General features: G+C 55.7%; 1 protein-coding gene across 3 annotated transcripts; it reads left to right on the top strand.

Annotated features, from left to right (window-relative positions):
- Positions 1–3,883: 3,883 nt before the first annotated feature.
- Positions 3,884–19,771, top strand: RNPEP (arginyl aminopeptidase). Of its 3 annotated transcripts, XM_089903758.1 has the most exons (12): positions 3,885–4,349; positions 8,115–8,255; positions 8,568–8,716; positions 12,639–12,755; positions 13,273–13,508; positions 13,885–13,998; positions 15,329–15,442; positions 16,134–16,246; positions 16,333–16,441; positions 17,237–17,461; positions 18,183–18,325; positions 19,240–19,771. In XM_089903758.1, the coding sequence occupies exons 1-12, from the start codon at positions 3,903–3,905 to the stop codon at positions 19,396–19,398; spliced, it is 2,067 nt and encodes a 688-aa protein (XP_089759884.1). In that variant the 5' UTR covers positions 3,885–3,902; the 3' UTR covers positions 19,399–19,771. The 3 variants fall into 3 exon arrangements, with proteins under 3 accessions (XP_089759831.1, XP_089759884.1, XP_022417678.2); XM_022561970.2 differs by lacking the exon at positions 13,885–13,998 and having other exon boundaries at positions 3,886–4,349; XM_089903705.1 differs by lacking the exons at positions 13,885–13,998; positions 15,329–15,442 and having other exon boundaries at positions 3,884–4,349.
- Positions 19,772–20,145: the final 374 nt, after the last annotated feature.

The raw sequence follows: 20,145 nt of genomic DNA, 5'->3' as shown, positions 1-20,145 counted from the left end.
CTGGTATCATAGTCCTGTCTCAGGAGCGTCCTCTAACATTTCTTATGGGGTAGGATTATATGGGTGGATCCAGATGGATGCCTAGGGATGTAGTGGGTGGCATGATAGGAGAGGAGCTTTTATAAAAAGCTCTTTATGCCCTGAGCTTTTATAGTGGGCAGTAGCATTCCTGCTTTTGCCTCTGAGGGAGACATTACCTTTATCATACTAGATAGCGTGACTTCCCTTTGCTCCAAAGCAAGACCCCGTCTCTGTCTTGGAAAGGTGTAAGCCAGTTTACCAGCCTTACCACTGTGGACGTTTGGGGCTGGATAATCAGTTGTGGGGACCTGTCCTGTGCAATGTAGGATGTAGGATCTCTGGCCTCTGCCCACTGGATGCCAGCAGCACCTCCTCTCCCAGTTGTAGCCACCAAATGTGTCTCTAGATGTTGTCGAATATCTCCTAGTGGGCAAAACTGGCCCTGGTTGAGAACCATTATGATAAGCAGATTCACCCTTTGCTCCAGAGGAAGTCACCATCTGTCTTTCAGAGTGGCTCTCTATACAAGCATCCTCGACCAGATGGTCCAGAACAAAGGACACTCAGCGGCTCATTTTTGCAAGATGTGCAGAAGTGCACGTGATCCGTGGAGAATTGGCTCCCAACGTTGCTTTTAACTTAATTACATTGCGGTTAAAGGAATGTTGTTCTGTGTGCCATCGATTCTTTTATTTGTTGGGAGTTTTTCATGGCCTATCTATGGTTTTGTGTGTTTTCTCTGATTGTTAGGTGCACAGTTTGGTGTGTGTTGATTAGGTCAAGATTGTGACATTTTTGTACAGATCTTTTATGTCTGTATGACTTTTGTCTGTGTGATCTGTTAATGACTGGGAGAGGTACGTAAGCCTCTCTGTTGGCGGACTTGCCCATTTCCCTTGTAATTCTGTTACCTTCTACTTTCTGTAGTTCGAGGCCATACTGTTAGGTGCATCCCCAATGTGTGAGCTAGAACACTGATAAGTAGTTTACGTCTGGGTATTTATGAGCTCTGCTTCCTCCAGCCTGGGGTGAGTACTGTCCTGTCCAGCTCATTTCCTTTTCTTCCTTGATTTTTAAAAATCATACTACATATTTTCCCATTTGTTGGCTTGTGAGTTATATTCATTTTATAGTCCATAAGTGATTTTCTTTAAAATCTTAAAACACATACCTAAGAAAAAAATCTCACATTTATCCCTCTCCTCCTGATAATCCAGGGAGTTTAGAATGCTTCAACTTCAATCACCCCCTCTTCTTATATACATTTAGTCTAATATTTTCATTTTATTCTGATTCCCTCATGCAAACATGATTAATATATATTTATTATTGTTGCTTTATACAGTGTTTAAATTCTCTCACTTTTTTTGCTCACCATTCCTTTTTTCATCTCATTTTCCTTCTTGAAGTAATTCCTTTAGAAGTTCTTTAGTAGGAGTCTGTTGATGGTGAACACTGAATTTTTGTCATCAGAAAATTTACTTGCCTTCCTTCTTGGACGATAGTCGGGTACAGTTCTAAGTTGACAGGGTTTTTCTCAGTGTTTTGAAGATAATGCCTTCTGGCCTCTCGTTGCTAATGAGAGGTCTGCCCTTGGTCCAATTTCCATTTGTCATTTTTTTATAAGTAACCTGTCTTTTTTTCTTTGGGTCTTCTTAAGACCTGTATGTCTTGGTCTTCCTCAGTTTAACTAAAACACGTCTAGGTGTAGGTTTATTTTTATATTTTTGCTTGCAATTTGTTGTAACTTTTAAATCCTTAGAATCACACTTTAATCAATTCTAGAAGATTCTCAGCCATTATTTCAAAATGTCCAAGATACGTTGCATTCTAAGCATTCAAAAGTGAGGGAAGGAGAAAAGGAAGGAAGGAAGGAGAATGGATGGGATGAGACTGCTCTTATCCCCAGGGAGAAGTTAACGCTGAAAGGAGAAACAGCATAGTTCCACAAATGGTTGACTCTACAGCCAAGGATAAAAGGCCCTCAGGACTTCCTTGGTGGTGCAGTGATTAAGAATGTGCCTGCCAATGCAGGGGACACGGGTTCGAGCCCTGGTCCGGGAAGATCCCACATGCCGTGGAGCAACTAAGCCCCGTGTGCCACAACTACTGAAGCCCGCGCCTAGAGCCCGTGCTCCGCAACAAGAGAAGCCACCGCAATGAGAAGCCCGCGCATGGCAACAAAGAGTAGCCCCTGCTCGCCGCAACTAGAGAAAGCCCGCACGCAGCAGTGAAGACCCCACACAGCCAAAAATAAATAAATAAATAAATAAATTTATGAAAAAAAAAGGATAAAAGGCCCTCCTCCTCCAGCAACACTTACCTGGAAACATCAGGCCCGGTGTCTCTCCTTGCTTCCCGTAGCATCTTGTTCTTCCCAGGTCACAGCACAGCACATGGAGTTGTCGTGACCTTCGTCCTTGTCTCTAGGTTAAGTTGTGAGCCGGCCCGTGAGCACCACCAGGACAGGGGCGGTGCCAGGCTTGCTTCGGTTGTATCCGCAGCACCCAGCCCAGTGGCTGGTGTATGCAGATGCTCAACAGAACCGCATTGCGTAAGGAAACGAATAATTTGAGGGTAGCTATATTGAATGACTAGTAAGTACCAAGTACTGTGCTCAATGCCACGGAAAAGTGGTTTTCCAAAGTTGTTGGATTTCACTAGCCAGTAAGTTAAAAAAAAAAAGAAAAGAAAAAAAACTAACATTGACCTTATATGGAATTTAAAAATATATACTATAAGCATTTCATGAAATAAAATGTATTTTAACAGTGTAAAACTAGGAAGAACATACTAGGATACTATTTCCTTTTATGAAAAACTCCCTACATTGTCTCTTAAAATTTCATTTCCTAGCTGATCCATAAAAATCTCACCGTCCAGTGGCTCCTAGTCACAGAAGGGCTACTGCAACCGCTGGTACAGGAGAGAAACACAGCAGGAATTGTGTGTACCTGGCTCAAAGAGCTGTCCCATTCAGGAGTGGGGGACAAGCGGCACAGCAGACGCCCAGCCTTAAAGGTGCAGTGCCTCTCCCCATCCCTTGGCGGAAGGACAAAGGACTCGCGCGCCCGGAGTCCCGGGAGGACCCCCATCGGCGTGGTATCCCGTGCTGTTTCCGATTGAGCTCTCACAGCTAGCTCGAGAGATGCTATAATTCCTTCTGTTTTACAGGTACACAGGGAGACTCGGAAAGAGTCCCCTTTCTTGGGGGAGGTTTGACACGGCCCAGGATGACACGGCCCTAATAATTGGGCGAGCGTCGAGCTTGCGACCTCCAACCCGGACCCTTGCAATCGTGCTCAGTGCGGCCTGCCTGGAGGAGTAGGACACGGGAAACCTCAGTAGAGAAGGGACTGGGGAACATCCCAGTGGGATGAATTCTGGCCAAGGTGGATCAAATTGTACCCCCCCACCCCCACCCGCACGCCTGTCGGAAGTCCTGAGACGCCGGTGCAGAGCTGGGAGTGCGGGAAAGTCAAGAAGAGAGGCGTGGCCCGGCCGCGTTCCGGGGCGGGGTCTGCACGGTGGGGCGGGGCCGGCGGCAGGGTCAGGGTGCGCCTGTACCGGGGCCTTGGCAATCGGCGGGGCGTGGTCAGCGCTGCGGGGCGTGGTCTGAGCTTTGTGGCTTGGTCATGCCGGTTCCGGGCGTGGTCTGAGGAGCGGGGCCTGCACCAGTGCACGGGGGCCATGGCGAACGGCGGGGCGTAGTCTGAGCTTTGGGGCGTGGCCATGCTGAGTGCCGGGGCGAGCCCAGCGCTGCCTGTTGGGGCCCACTCGGGTGAGCTGCAGAAGCTCCGGGGACCACGACAAGCGGCGGGGCGGGGCCTGCGCGGCGGGGCGGGGCCTGCGGCGGCCCGGTCCAGCGGCGGCGCGGGGCCATGGCGGGCAGCGGGCGTGGGGCCGGCGGGCGGGTGCTGCACTCAGCGCAGGCCGAGGACGTGGCGTCCGCCTCCAACTTCCGCGCCTTCGAGCTGCTGCACCTGCACTTGGACCTGCGGGCCGAGTTCGGGCCTCCGGGGCCGGGCCCGGGCTGCCGCGGGCTGAGCGGCTCGGCGGTGCTGGACTTGCGCTGCCTGGAGCCCGGCGGCGCCGCGGAGCTGCGGCTGGACTCGCACCCGTGCGTGGAGGTGACGGCGGCGGCTCTGCGGCGGGAGCGGCCGGACGCGGGGCAGCCGGAGCCGGAGCCGGAGCCGGAGCCGGTGCCGGTGTGCACGCGGCCCTTCTCGCACTACGGCCAGGCCCTGTGCGTGCGCTTCCCGCAGCCCTGCATCGCCGGCGAGCGCCTGCGGGTGCAGCTCACCTACCGCGTCGGCGAAGGACCCGGGGTGAGTGCCCCAGCCCCGCGCCGGCCCCTCCTCCCGCCCCTCCTCGTGCAGATGCGCCCCCCTCATCCCCTCCCACCTCCCCTCCCATCCCTCCGCCCCATCCTCATCCAGATGCTCCCCCCACCCTTGCCTCCCACGGCACCGCTGTCTCTAGTCCACGTCTGCCCGAGGAGGTCACCTCCTCCAGGCTGGGCAGCAGACGGTTCACGAACAGAACTTAGGGTTGTCGCTGCGCTCGGCCTAGGCTGGGCCCTGGTGATGAGCTGCTCCGCTGTCCTCTAGGGCGGCCTGACAGTGCTGGCTGGTTACCCGCTGCTGACTCAGTCCTTTGTTCCAGGTGCCCTCCTAATGCCTCGGGCTGGAACAGCTCGAAACTGGGCAGTTAGTAGTGTTTCCTCCTGCGAAGTCCTGGATTTGATGAACAAAAAAGTCTGAGTAAAAGTGAGCACCAGAATTAGGGTGTAGCAGCCTTTGTAATAACTTGGCTTTCTCACTGTTGGTTGACTCAAATCTTAACTGGGGGGCGGGGGGCGGCAAATGTTGGCGATCAGAAAGGGGAAGGTCATGTGTCCACATCCGTGAATGTCCGGGCGTGGCTGCCAGTCCTTTCTTGGATGGGGTGTGCTACAGGTCTCAGGTGGCTGCCTGCCTACCGTGGAAGCTTGCTTATTTGGTTGCACTTCCCCTTTTGCTGTTGCAGCTCGCTCCAAGGGCAGTTGTTTCCATCTTTCACCATTCGGGAAGTAAATGAACCTTAAGGTAGAACTTGTTTAAAAAATTAAAGTCCAAAGCAATGTAGACTGACCTCTAAGGCAGAGGAGAAACCCAGGGACCTCTAGGGATAACATGCCATCGGGAAATGTGTTTGGTTGCTCTAGTATATTTTGGTTCCTGGTTTGGGGCAGAAATTAAATAGGATGAGTGGAAAAATCAGGCCCTCCTGGGTGTGCCTAACAAAAGTGGCACCCCAAATTAAATATCGGAACTAAATAGCTTTTATTTAAGACGTGGTGGCAGAGATACACGCTTGACGAAGAACTGTCCTTTGCCCTGTGAAGGCTCCACTGGTGGCACTGTGCCTGTTCCTTCCTCTCGTTGCCACCGTCCCAGGGAGGGCTCTCACCTTGGACACCGTGGGTTGCAGCATCTCTCTGACTTGGACTCTATAGTGTGTGTCCTGCCAGCCTCCTTCATTTTCTTCTCTTCATGTCAATAAAACAAAGCCGAGAACCAAAGAAAACTCAAGCAAAGATGACGAGAAGGAATTGTGGTTGAGGGGATGATAGTCAGTGTTTATTGAGCTAAGCCTCACAATAGCTACGTGAGTTGTCTTTATGTAAAGTCCTAATACGGTGCCTGGTACCTCTCACTGCCAACTCATTACAGTTGCTTTCATTAATAGGTTTTATTTTTTAAAAAGCTGTGTAGAGGACTTCCCTGGTGGTCCAGCGGCCAATGCAGGCGGCCCGGGTTCGATCCCTGGTCAGGGAACTGGATCCCACCTGCATGCCGCAAGTAAAGATCCCGCATGCCACAATGAAGATCCTGCGTGCCGCAACTAAGACCTGGCGCAGCCTAAATAGATAGATAGATAGGTGTCTAGATTACCAGGAAAACTGAGCAGATCGTACAGAGTCTCCATGAGCCGCTTCCACACACACACTGTTTACCCTTTACTGGTGTTTTACAAGTGGGATACATTTGTTCCGGTTAATGGGGCAGTATTGATAACTTTATTATAAACTGGGATCCACAGTTTTTCCAGATTTCCTTAGTTTTTTTTTAAATAATAACTGATATTTACTGAGCGACTTTCATGTAAAGGTATTATTAGTGTTTTTAAAATTTTTATTTTATATTGGAGTATAGTTGATTTACAATGTTGTGTAAGTTTCAGGTGTACAGCAACCTTAGTTTTTTTTTTTTTTAATTTATTTCATTTTATTTTTTTGGCCGCACGGCATGCCATGTGGGATCATAGGTCCCCAACCAGGGATGGAACCCTTGCCCCCTGCAGCGGACGCACGGAGTTATAACAACTGGACCGCCAGGGAAGTCCACAACCTTAGTTTTTAATGTGTCTTTTTCTGCTCCAGGGTCCCATCCAGAAATCCACTGTGTGTTCCGCTGTCACGTCTCCTTTGGCTCCTCTTGGCTGTGACAGTTTCTCAGATGTTCCTGTTGTGGTGACCGTGATAGTTTGGAGGAGTGTGATACCCTCTATTGGAATTTGTCTGTTGTTTTTCTCACGATTAGACTGGGGTTATGGGGGTTTGTTTGTTTTTCATAGACTATTTTTTAGAACAGTTCCGGTTTCGCAGCAAAACTGAGCAGAAGTTCACAGAGATAAGGTGTCATTTTTGTAACGTCGTATTGAGGGCAACAGTATTGACAGGATTTATGGCTGCTGTGCAAATATATCTCCGGTACATTTATTTGCTGTGCAAATGTACCTCCGGTCTCCGGGCTGAGGCAGAGCTTGTTGGGTTTCTGCACCAGGACGTTCCTCTCTCTCCCCTGCTTCCGTCTGTACTGGACTCTGGAACGAGACTCATCACACACACACACACACACACACACACACACACGCACGCACACATTCTCAAGCAAAGAAAACCCCAGCAACCCATTGTGTCTCCCTTGTGCCTCTTAAAAATTGGTCTCAGGACTTCCCTGGTGGTCCGGTAGTTACGAATGTGCCTTCCAGTGCAGGGGACGTGGGTTCCATCCCTGGTCGGGGACTGAGATCCCACATGCCGCGGGGCAACTAAGCCCATGCACCACAACTAGAGGGAAGCCCGCGTGCCGCAACTAAGACCCCACGCAGCCAAATTAATTAATAATTAATTTAAAAAAGAACAAGAGACACCTCAGGGAATGTTCTCGTCCTTGAGTGTCTTTCCCAGGGGGGAGGAAATTGGTCTCAAAGCCCTTCATCACAGCTGCCGGGTGGGTGCCCACCTCTGCCGGAAGCTGCACTCCCCCGCACCGTCCTCACGCTGCTGCCCACCTCCTGGAGGGACTCTCCTCCCTTCCTTCCTGCCGTCTAAATCCTGCCCACTTTTGAAGGTCCAGCCAGGGAGTTTTGCTTCCCCTATGAAACCCTCCTGGAGTCACCTGACCCTGTTCTAACCTCTCCGTGGTGTGCGGTGCTGACACACACCCTCCTCACCCCCTGCGGTGGCATCTGTGTTACAGGTGAACTTCTCTTCGCTGTGGGCAGGATTTGGGTTTGTAAAAATCGTTCAAATGTGCTCTTGATTAAGGGCTGACAGAAGACAAGAATCATAGCCAATGCCTATAATGTAAAACACGTTTATTCTGAAAGGGTAGATTGGAGGGATGGAGAACACGCATTAATCAGACTCCTTGCTATTATCTTCTGCTTTTCTGTGTCTTTTATCACAAGTTCAAGAACAGCTTCTTCAGTATTTGTTTTTTGGTGAGAAGTTACTACAGCGGGGGGGACAGAGTAGGGAGGCAGGACCAGGGGGTCGGAGGCCACCCCAGGAATGCTTGAGACGGCCCATGGGACACACTGAGGAGTGGCCCTTTGGTGTTGTCCACCCTGGGAAGTGGACGTCAGACCTCGGCCTGGACTCCAGGGGGATTAAATACACAGGGGGAGAGAGCGTCACAGTCTGAGCTGGACTGGCGGGCGGAGGATCCCGAGGGTCACCTCAAGCCTCCCCTCCTGCCAGCTCCGTCCGGCCGCGCTGTGCTCGTGCAGGATGTCAGTTCCCAAAGGGTCTTGCCTCCTCTTAGGTTTGCTGGTTGTCTCCGGAGCAGACAGCAGGAAAGAGGAAGCCGTTCGTCTACACGCAGGGCCAGGCTGTCCTGAACCGGTCCTTCTTCCCCTGCTTCGACACTCCCGCGGTGAAGTGCACGTACTCTGCTCTTATTGAGGTGAAGCAGGCTGAGAGCAAATGTACCTGCCCTTGGGACTGAAAAGTTCATTTCTATCAGGTCATGTTTCAGGTGGTAGATTACTACCTCCATTGGGGGGTACCTCTGAAAAACTCCTCCACCTGCAGAAATTTGATCTGTGCTAAATCCCATCAGTTTGGCACAAGTTCAGTTTGTTGAAGCTTCTGTGCTTCCCAAGGTGGACCCCAGGCCTCTGTCATCACCACGCAGGGTGCTGGCCATGCCGCCCTTCTAGCTGATCAAGGGCAGACTCTGTCCAGGCGAAATCTCCTGAGCCTTCTCTCTTGTCAGGTCCCAGATGGCTTCACAGCTGTGATGAGTGCCAACACCTGGGAGAAGAGAGGGCCAAATAAGTTCTTCTTCCGGATGTGTCAGCCCATCCCGTCCTATCTGATAGCTTTGGCCATCGGAGATCTGGTTTCGGCTGAAGTTGGACCCAGGTAGGAGACCGAGACCCCGCAGGCAAGAGTGAACCGGCCTCTGAGCACAGAGGCCTCTGACCAGCGAGCGGACCTCCTGGGGTGGCCCTTGGGGTCACGTCGGAGCCTCCCGAGCCTGGGACCTTTCTGCGGGACAGGGTGCGGCCTGAATGGCCAGAGGATGTGCCCTTTCCTCCCCCTCCCTCCTGCCTTCCTCCCGTGTCTGCGCTGAGACCGTCGGTCCGGCAGTGGCTGCGGTCCTGGGCCACCTTCAGAGGGAGGTGGGAGCTTTAGAGGGAGTTTTAGGTGGGAGTTTTAGAAGATGATCTTTATTAGCATCTTTAAGGTCTAAATTACCTTCTTGCTACTATAGTTGCTTTTTTATCTTTGTAGCAAATCTCCCCACTCTCTCTGGCGCTTGAGTCCTGGAAATGTACGGCCTTGATCTCTCTGTCTCCCTCTGGAGAGGCCCGGGGAAGCCGCCTGTCTGTCTGCTCCAGACGCAGAGGCCTGGACCTGTGTTGGCAGAGGGGCCTCCGTGAAGTGAGATGGGTTTAGTGGAGATAAATAAGGATTTTGTGCGGTTTCCTGAGAAAGAAATTTGACCAGGAGCACAGGTTTTTCCTGGCTGTCATCTTACCCACCAGCGTAGCATAGTCCTGAAGTGAGAGGGTCGGTTTGGATGTGAAGCCGTGGCTCTTCCTGGCCCTGTTGCTGTCCTTCTCTCTGCCGGGCCCTCAGCCCCTGGAGGTGCTGGATTGGCTACACGCCTCGGGCTTCGCAACTGGGGTCAGCAGTGGCGCCAGGGCCGTGAGATCAGAGGGAGAGATGGGCGGGGCCCCGCTGGCGTCTGCTTCCCGCCACGCGCTCAGGAGAGCGCCAGCCCTGAGAGACGTGGGGTCCCTTCCTGGTGGACGGGGCAGTAGGTGACCTGCGAGCGTGGAAAACAGACAAGGGGAGGAACATCTTTTAGGGTGTTTACTCTTGCTGAGGTTCTGTTAGTAGGAGTAGGAGCTACGAAGGGGAAATGAGAGAACAGTCTATTCTAAATACACTGGATCACGGAGGTTTTTTCAACCCTCTGTACTGAAGTGACGACACAGTACGTTAATCCAGGTGACAGAACCCGTTTTACTGGTGCTGATGACTTACTCCAGTCCCCCGTCAGGTGGACAGTCCTTGCCTCCTGGGTCATGTCGGAGGGTCTGTCTTGAGGGAGTCTGCCGCGTAGGAGGGTCTTCCATCTAGTCCCCGTTACCTCAGGGGGAAGACCCTGGGCAGGAGAGACTGGTGGACATCCCCAGGGGCCCCTTTATGTACGGTCCCTTCTAACCCTTACAGGCAACACTGAGGGACGTATTGCTGTCTCCAGTTTGCAGTTGAGAAACTGTGGCTTTGGTAAAGAGCCTTGTGCAGTCACGTGGTTGGTAGAACTGGATTTCAGAGGCAAGGGTTTCTGTTGCAGATCCCGTGCTTTGTGCCCCTAGAATCCTGGTGAAGAGATTCCAGCTTGACTGAGAGCATCCTGGTTTCTTTGACAGAAATCTGTGTGCTGGCGGAAATGTCGTGGGCGTCCGCGGCCTAGCCCGTTGTCGCTAAGGACAGGGCTGAAGGTCTTCGTTAGCTGTGGTGCCCTGGCTGGTGATGGAGCAGCTCAGAGTAGTACCTGGGGACTTGGACTCTGTGCTGGGGTCTTATTCTCAGCCCGGTGCCCTTTTTCTCCATGTGGGTTTCTCCTGGGTTGAGGGTGGCCTGAGGGCTTCTCTACCTCCTCTGCCTTCTCCCCACACCCCCCGCCCGACCCCCATTCCCACTCACGGCCGCACCCTGCATCCCAGGCCTGGACTCGGGTATCGCTGTGAACCAGGCGGGATCAGAAACTTCCAGCTGCATATAGGCCTTCATTCTCTGCCCCTCCTGCTGACCTTCGCCCTCTGGGGGCCTCACTCCTACCACGTCCCGCTGTGCCTGCGCCTCGCCCTTCAGGGCGGTGCTTGCTCCCGGGGCGGCAGCCTCTCCCAAGACTTCTCTCCTGCCTGGGTGGTGACTGGTCATCTCTCGCCCACACCCCAGGCCCGGCGTGTCCTGCTGCCGCCCATCTGCCCCGGGCTCCTGCCATCCCCTTTCTCCACTCAGCACCTTTCTCCACTCAGCACCTTTCTCCACTCAGCACCTTTCTCCACTCAGCGTCTCTCTCTTTTGAGAGACAGAGAAAGTAATGAAGCTGTGCGTGGTACCCGTTCACATTTCTGGTCTCTTGGTGAGATGCTGGAATGAGAGAAAAGGTGATGCAGGCGTTTGAGAGGTTTCCGTGCGCTCAGCCGTCTTTCACTCACCTTTGCATCTCGCGCCCCTTAAACCGTCTCTCCAGTTTTCCTTTCAGACGCCGGCCCCTCCCTCCAAGCACAGGGTCTCGGCTCTGCTTTGTGGAGATGTTTGGTCTGTCGGGTACGATTGTGTCCTGCACGTCCAAGGTCCCTCCGTCTGCTCTCATCCCCCGACTCGTCCGTCTGGACCCCGACGACAGGTCCTTTCTTTGTTAAAGCCAGTCTTCACCTGACCCGTTGACTCACCCCCACCCCCATCCTCTGGGCTTTGATTCATCGTCTAGTCCCGTCTTCAGACCTGCGGCCTCCACCCCCAACTGGCCAACTGGCTCTTTCCTCTCCACCCCTGGAGTCCAGTCCCCTAAATTCGCTGAAGCTCCTGAGGTAAGAGGCCGTTGCTCAGCGTGGAAGGTGCAGGGACTCGAGGACGTGCCCTTGGCCTCCACTTCCCGATCCCGGGCCCTCCTGGCCGGTCCTTGCTGGGCTCCTCGTGGGTCTGGCTGCCCTGGGCGCAGGTGCCCCAGGTTCGGTCCTCGCCCCCGGCTGTGCCTGGGAAAGCTCACGCCCCCTAGTATTGAGCATGTTTCCTGTGTCCACAGCTCCCTAGACACAGTCTGATGGTGTCGCCCCCTGCGCTCTGCAGGGGCAGCTGTGTCACGTGGCATCTGAAGCCCTTTGTGCCCCGAGCTTGGGGCCTCTCCCACCCCCAACCTACCCCCATCAGACCTTGGACTCTGGTCACCCCAGACCCCGGTGGTTCCTCGCCGCTACGAGGCTCCTGCTTTTGCTGCTGGGACCCCCGACGCGGGTCGCCCCGCTCCCCCTCCTGCTAGAACAGTCCCCGAAGTTCTGCCGAAAGGAAGCTCTCTTTGTCCTGGCCTCGCACCCACCCACTTGGCCGTCTGTCCCTCGACTGAGGATGTCCGTGTAGGGAACGCTCTGTGGAGCATTGAGGGGCCTCGACACAGCCTTCGGCTGCAGGGCCTCTGAACTTGGGGTCAGCTCGTCCTTGAACCCCGAGAATGGTCTCGGTCCCTCCCACCCCCTTTCAGCCTTGGCTTCCTTCGCACTGGATCTTCTTGATTTTTTTCCCCCCCTTACCTCTGTTTCCTCATCTTTTTACTGTGAAAATTTCATAATTGGAAATTCCTGCAGGAAATTGAAGGAATGATGCACTGAACACCTGTCTGCCCATCCATGTTGCCGTACTAGGTTTGCTTTCGTGTGGATCTGTGGGGTTTTTGCTAGACCATTTAAAAGCAAGTAGATCCGCCTGCCTGTCCGAAGAGTGAAGACAGTTACCACTTTTCTGTTAATGTGAATTGGTTTATCTCTAACGTTTCTTTCAATTCTAAAGATTCGATTGTGAGAATCCTTTCTAATCTCTCCGGAGGTACACCAGCATTTCCTACCTGAGCCACCGTATGAAGGGTCTTCACACCCATCTCGTCTCCTTACCGCACACCTTGCGGATGGGGACTGAGGCTCGGCGGGGGGAGAGCCTGTCGCCTGCAGGAGCCCCCCCCAGCCCCCCCCAGTTGGTGCACGTGCTTTCAGGACGGGTCCCGCCGTGGCCTCTGAGCACAGTGCTGCCTTCTCTGCGCCCTTGTCTCCAGGAGCTGGGTGTGGGCCGAGCCCTGCCTCATCGCAGCTGCCAAGGAGGAGTATGACGGGGTCATAGAAGAGTTCTTGGCAACGGGAGAGAAGCTTTTCGGACCCTACGTTTGGGGAAGGTGTGGTATCACGTGGACTCTCATGTCTCTGTTGTTACAGTGAGCCGGCCCTCCCCCCTCCCCCGCTCTGATCCGGGGGACGTAGGGGAGGGGGGAGGAGATAAGCCAGGCCTCATCCACTGTGGCCAAGGAGGGGCCTGGGAGGGCAGGCATTGCGGAGACAGAGGCGTGCCCGTGCCAGCAGTTGCCGGGGTGGAGGTGGGGATGCGCTGTCGGGGACGTGGCTGACTTGTCTTTCCTGTTGCTGGAAGCAGCTCCGTACCCGTTTTCTCTTTGTCATCTTCAGACTTGACGGCCCCTAGATAAGAGGCTCCATTAGGTCTGTGTGACCCACGTGGGCCTCTGGGGAGCTGGGTGTGATGGAGTCAAGCGCGTGCCCACTGTGAGGGGCCTGGGAGGGAGGCCCGGCGGGCCGGGGGCGGGGGCAGGGCTGAGGACCGGCTCGCTGTGCCGCGCCGCCACCCCCGTCAGTAGCCGGGATGCAGCTGGGCCCCTCACGGCAGCCTGCCTCTGGCAGGTACGACGTGCTCTTCATGCCCCCATCCTTCCCATTTGGAGGGATGGAGAACCCCTGCCTGACCTTCGTCACCCCCTGCCTGCTGGCGGGGGACCGCTCCTTGGCCGACGTCATCATCCACGAGATCGCCCACAGCTGGTTTGGGAACCTGGTCACCAACGCCAACTGGGGGGAGTTCTGGCTGAACGAAGGCTTCACCATGTACGCCCAGAGGAGGATTTCCACCGTTCTGTTTGGTGAGCCGCCCCCGAGGACCTGCCTCTGGTCCTGGGCCCCCAAGGCTCCTTCTGGGGAGTGAAGGGAGGAGGGGGTAGTGCAGTGAGCCCGTGACAGCCAGGAAGGGCAACTCGAGACAAAGTTACACGTAAGGAACTGCGCCCACCTCACTGCACGTCACGCATCAGCAGGGGCTGGGGGCAGAGGGGGTCTCGACAATGACACACGGCGGGACGAACTAGCGGTGGACGTGCCTCCCGCTGGGGCTGAAGCTTCCCTGTGCTTCGCCTGGGGGAGAGTGGCCCGGGCTGATCGCCCAGGTACCAGTTCGCTTAACGAGCGAGTCGTCAGATCACTGTCGTCGTCACCTTGTATTGAACACCTGTTTTGTACCAGATCTGTCACGTACCACCTTCCCAGCGGCTGCATGGAGATACTGTTACTCCGATTTTACGTGTGAGTTCACTGCGACTCAGAGAGGACAGAAAATGTCCCTCAGCCACTTAGCAGGTGAGGGCAGACCCTCAAATTGAGCCCAGCTGTGCTTTTCAAATACATTCTCGGGAATTCCCTGGCGGTCCAGTGGTTAGGACTCCGCGCTTTCACTGCCGAGGCCATGGGTTCGATCCCTGGTCAGGGAACTAAGATCCCGTAAGCCACGTAGCACAGCCGAAAAATAAAATGCAATACATTATCAACACAATCTCCATGTTGAAAAGCCATGGTGTATCAGGTGCTTTTGTTATGTTTATTATTTCTCTGATCAAAATCTATTTTGGCACCAGTGGAAAAGCACACACAAAAATACTTATCTGTAATCTCACTGTTCAGAGGTAATCGATGGTTATCCTTTCAAACATTTTTCTACGTGTGTGTGTGTGTGTGTGTGATCAGACTGTACATGGTTTTAGAACTGCCTTTTTTTTTTAATAAAGTTGAACATTTTCCCAAGTCATTAAATTTTCTTCTACAGCTCCAGAGTATGGAGGCTTCATAATTTATTCAGTCAACCTCCAGTTGTTAGGCTGTTTTCAATTTTCAAACGAAATAATATTCTGACATCTTTACATAGGTTCACGTGCGTCTCAGATGATTTCGGTAAAGACAAATTTCTAGAAACATCATTTCAGGACCTGAACATTTTCAAGGCTTTTTGTTTTGTTTGGCATACATTGTCTCCTGCTTCCCAAGTTTACACTTCCATCCAGAGTACGTAAAGCGGTAGTGTACCGGCCGCTCGGACTCTGGCACGCAGCTGTTCGTGTGCACCGTGCGTGCGCCTGAGGGCGCTGAGGCTGGCGGGGGCGGGGGGGGGGGTGTCACTGGCCCAGATCAGAGGATCTCGCGAGCGGCGGCGGTGGCTGGTACACACCCGGGCCCTCCCCAACCCTGTCCCCTCAGTAGTTGTTCTTTCTTTCCCACGGCATGTGGGATCTTCGTTCCCCGACCCGGGATTGAACCCAGGCCTTCCGCAGTGAAAGCGCGCAGTCCTAACCACTGCACCGCCAGGGGATGCCCTCCCTCAGTCGTCTTTAGAGCCAGAAGGAGACTCAGATGCTAGAAGAATCTTGGGTGACAGTTTCTCTTGTCTGACAACAGTCAGATGAAGAGATTCTATTTTCGTGGGAGATCAAATTACCGTCTCCACAGATAACAACATGCTTAAGGGAAAGGTCACTCACTGTCAGAGGGGTGGTGTGGGCAGGGCAGGCTGAGGAGTCAGCTGTCCACAGCCCCCGCCGTGCCTGGGGAGTGCCACCCCTGGGCTTGGGGCCTCCGTCCTCTTTTCGGGGCCTCGTGGGCACCGCGGGGGGGTGCCAGCCGCTTTCCTGTCGCGCAGGACCCGCCTACACCTGCTTGGAAGCCGCCACCGGGCGGGCTCTGCTTCGGCAGCACATGGACGTCACGGGCGAGGAGCACCCGCTGAACAAGCTGCGCGTGAAGATCGAGCCAGGTGGGGGCTGCTCTGGCCGCCGCCCAGCCCCCGTCGGGCTGGGCACACCTGGATCCCCCCTCGGGAGGGAGGAGCCCCCAGGCTGCTCCTGAGCGACTCCGAGATGCTCTGTGCGTCTGGGTCCCTGTCACTTACTCGTCCCTTTGCCGCCCCTGGTCCATGGTCAGCTCAGCCCCTTGGCGTTTCTAGAGCGAGGTCGCCCTCACCTCACCAAGGGCGTGACCCAGCACCAGAAAGCTCGTGACTGCTCTGAGGTCATGGGTTTTTGTTTCCTAAGATTTTTCTTCAGTTCTACGTGTGACTAACTTAAACCTTTCTGTGCAGTTGAAGCGCGTGTTCCTCGATGCCTGTGACTCTGACCATGAACTTCCTGTAGTTGGGCAGTCAGTTCTGTTTACTCCAGAACATGCACAGAACCCACCCCGCCCCGGTCTGGGCAGGCGCAGCGCCTGTGGGTGACCCGTGGGGCTGGGAAGGCGTTGGGTGGAAGGGCCCCCCGAGCACAGCACCCCGGGCAGGGGCAGCCGTGATCCCCCTGAGCCTGCTTTCTTTGTCCTCCCACTGGGTCCATCTTCAAGTCCCTCGAGAGAGGCCAGGATGGACCCGGAACGTTCGTGGCCTTGCTGTTCCTGGGAAGCTGAATTCCGGTCTCTTCCGTGGCTACTCTTTGAATCCAGAGCTTTCTCTGCAGGTGTCGACCCAGACGATACTTACAACGAGACCCCCTACGAGAAAGGCTTCTGCTTTGTCTCCTACCTGGCCCACCTGGTGGGTGACCAGGACCAGTTTGACAATTTCCTCAAGGTACATCAGCTCTGAGGTGAGGGGAGACAAGCGGGGGCCCCGCTGCCGGGGGCTCTGGGTGACCGACCGTGTCTCCCTCCTCACAGGCCTACGTGGATGAGTTTAAGTTCCAAAGTGTCCTAGCTGATGACTTTCTGGAATTCTTCTTGGACTATTTCCCTGAGCTGAAGAGAAGGAGGGTGGATTCCATCCCGGGTGAGCAGAGGAGCCGGCCCACCGCTTCCAGGTGGTCGTGGAGGGTGGGGTCTGGTCCACGCCTTGGGGGGGGGGGGGAGCTGAGGTGCGCCCCCTGGGGGCGGCGTTTTGGGGCAGGCCCAGGGGCCCAGGCTCTATCCCACAGGAGGAGCTCGCTCACCCCCTGGCCCCCTTTCCCCACTCCGCTCTTCTGCCCCTCTCTGTCCTCTGGTCTCCCCGTCGCTGGACACACGTAGTCAGACCCTTAGCTCTGCCCAGGCCTGCCCCCGCCCCGAGGGGCTCCCAGGGCAGGAATGGGGCAGCGGCCCCGCCTGGGGAGCGCGTGAGAGGCCTGCTTCCTAAGAGAGGGCGAGCACGGCCCGTCGTGGGCCAGGCAGCTCGTTAGATGTGCCCCCACTTCCTGCTCCATGCTGGGCGCTGTCCAGCCAGCTGCCTGCCAGCTAGTGAGGGGTGGGGCCGGGCAGGACCCCAGGCAGCTGGCTCCGGAGCCCAGGGGCATCAGCACGGCCGTTCTGGTCGTGGGGGCTGGGCCGCGTCTGTGCACGTGGCTCTACGGCTGATTTGCAGGACAGAACACGCTCACGTGGAAAGGGGCGGCCAGGTCCATGAGAGAGTGTCTAGGCGTCACGCTGGCTGGGACCCTGTGGAGCGGATGACCGTGCGGGGCAGTGGTGCCATCGTCGGGGGAAGAGCTTGGGATGGACGGAGGCTCGAGGTCTTGGGCACTGCCTGGGCAGGCGGACCGTGATGCTGCTGGGGAATTCTGACGGTATCTTCTCTACTTCTGCCAAACAGGATTTGAATTTGATCGCTGGCTGAACACCCCGGGCTGGCCCCCCTACCTCCCTGACCTCTCCCCTGGGGACTCCCTCATGAGGCCAGCTGAGGAGCTGGCTCAGCTGTGGGCAGCCGAGGAGCTGGACATGAGGGCCATTGAGGCCGTGTCCACCTCTGCCTGGAAGACCTACCAGCTGGTTTATTTCCTGGATAAGATCCTCCAGAAATCCCCTCTCCCTCCCGGTGAGAAAAAGTGGGTTGTTCCTTCAAGGTTGGAGGGAGACAGACTTGTGACGCTCGTCCCAGGGGGTTGCGGGGCATGGGAGGGCGGGTGGACGGAAGCCCGGGGCAAGGAGCGCGTCGGCGGAGGGATGCAGGTGCCCGCACGAGTGCCAGGGGGCGGGAAATCGTAAAGCCTGGTGCTCGTGGAGTCCTCAGCTTGTGCAGGTCATTCTTCCAAGCTCCCCCGGCTATGACGCCATCTAATCCTCGTCGCTGCTCTGTGACCCCAGGGACTGGGGAGCGAACCCGAGGCACAAACAGATCCCACAGCCAGTAGACGTGGGGCTGGGGTCTGGACCTGCTGGGCCGCAGCTCTTCGGCACACATGCTTTGTTGCTTCTCAGCCAGAAGTAGTATTCACCAAGGGATGTTAACTCAGAAAAACAGAGCAAGCTGACGTTTAGCAGGTGGGCGGTGGGATATCTGAGGTAGGTGCGCAGGCTTTAGTGGGGTGACCACAGGAAGTCTGTATTAAGGGAAGGTTGGAGGAAGAGCCGTGGGAATTACAGCAAAGTCAAGACGAGGCGTGACCCCCTCGGGCCTGAAGCAGCAGGAAGAGCGGGTGGTCGGCAGCCTCCCTGAAGTTCCTCCGGGTGCCCTCGGAGGGCCTCGGGCACACACATGGCCGCCTCAGCTCATGGTGTGCTGGCGAAGTCACTAATGACCCGTTTCTTTTCTCCAGGGAATGTGAAGAAACTTGGAGAGACGTACCCAAAGATCTCGAATGCCCAGAACGCGGAGCTACGGCTGCGATGGGGCCAGATTGTCCTCAAGAACGACCACCAGGAGGACTTCTGGAAAGTGAGGGACTTCCTGCACAGCCAGGTGGGTGACCGCCACCTGCCTGTGCCCCTTCCGCACATGGCAGGCAGGGCCTCTCGGACCGCCCTCTCCGGAGCAGGGCTGAAGGGCCTGGCGGGGTCCTGTGAGCAGGCTGTGGTGCCGCCCTGGGGGAGAAGCCCCGGCCCGGGAGCTCCTGCAGGTCAGCCGGCACTGACCCGAGGCAGGGACAGTCATGCGACGGCGGGGCTGGTCTCCGGGAGAGGCCGGAGACCAGGACAGGTGAGTGAAGGTGAGATTGTAGGCTCCTCCTCTGGGGGAAGCCGGTGGCCTGGGAGGGTCCAGAGGCCTGCTGGACCCAGGTCACCGGGAGCGCTGCCCTGCCGGGGAGGGGCCCATGGCCCTCAGGATGAACCATTCCACAAGATTCCAGAGCCGGGCTGTGGACAAGCCACGCGCAGACTCCCTCACCTGTTGGCAGGTACCTGCTGGCAGGTTCTCGAGCCCCTGAAGGCTTCCCAGCCTCTGGGTGTCAGGTGTGGCCGTCTCGCGCTGACGTGAAGGTGCGGGTTTCCTTCTACTTGGCTGCAGGCGGCCCTTCTGGGGCCCTGGTTTAGGCTTAGGCTCTGCAGCCTTTGCCGTGAGCTGTTGCCTCGGTGCATGACCACTTAGAGCTCTGAAAGTTTGGAGTCTCCCATGTGCCAACCCCCTACTCGGTTTTGTTGAGTGTAGACATCTCCAGGAGGGTGAATACCGAACCCTAGCCGCATGGATCTTTGGCTGCCAAGAAGATTCTGGAACACAAGCCCTCGTATCTGGGAAGCCTCTCTTTCCAGCAATGATACCCGTATCCCTTTTGGCCCCTGATCACGAGGCTGTCAGATGGGCCCAGGGCAGGGGCTGGGGGCTGCAGACCACCATGCAGGCTGACGGGCCTCGAGCACGCACGTCTCTTGCAGGGGAAGCAGAAGTACACCCTCCCACTCTACCACGCCATGATGGGGAGCAGTGAGGCCGCCCAGACCCTCGCCAAGGAGACCTTCGCGGCCACGGCCTCCCACCTCCACAGCAACGTGGTCCACTACGTCCAGCAGATCGTGGCGCCCCTGGGCAGCTAGAGGCTCCCACTGTGGCCTCTGTGTCTGCAGACTGCCAATTCCAGTTCTTATCAGCTTCCCAAGTTCAGGTCCCCATGGGGTAACCTGTTCTCTGGGCTTGGTGTTTGGGACTCTGGGCTTCTGCTCTGACTGGACGGCTCTGGACCCGTTGTGCGACCGGGAACCTCCATACTCTCTGGGCTGGGTGGGCGGCAGGCTTTGCCCTCCCCGCCTGGGTCTTGGGAAAAGCAGGAAGGATTTTCCTTACTCTCTGTTTTCTTTTCTTTTTTTTTTTTTTTGCTGATTCTTGAAGTACCGTGCAAAGGGCTGATTTCTGGTGATTCCTTTTTCAGGTTTAATCATTATTTTAATAAATATTTTAAAGTGAAAAGTATCTTGGTGACTGTGAAATCCCTTCTCCCAGGTCCCGCTCTCTGTTCTGAGCAGGTTAGGGGGAGACCCAGAGCAGGACGCTGGCTCCCTGTTCTTAAGGAGCCTGGGCTGGAGGAGGTGGGGTTCCCACAGGAGCATGTGCAAAACAGAGGGCACCGAGGCCGCCTCTTTGAGCCGCATCCCTCCGTGCAGCGTCCCGCCCGCCCCTTCCTCTTTACCGTTGCTGCTAATAAGCGCGCACCGGAGTGCTCTTTCTGCAGCCTCTCGCCATCCGTGGGCCTCGCGGGGCCTTGCCCTCCCCGGTCCTGGGTGACGGGCTCCGTGTGGTCTGTAGTAGAGTCTGTTCAGAACCTGGCACTAAGCTCTGATTTCCAC

This window comes from Delphinapterus leucas, chromosome 1, assembly GCF_059928025.1.
Source record: "Delphinapterus leucas isolate spDelLeu-1000000601 "Yukka" chromosome 1, BTC_Dleu_Yukka2, whole genome shotgun sequence".
Taxonomy (NCBI): Eukaryota; Metazoa; Chordata; class Mammalia; order Artiodactyla; family Monodontidae; genus Delphinapterus; species Delphinapterus leucas.
The sequence above is the reverse complement of the archived record's forward strand: the minus strand, read 5'-3'. Positions and strand labels throughout refer to the sequence as shown.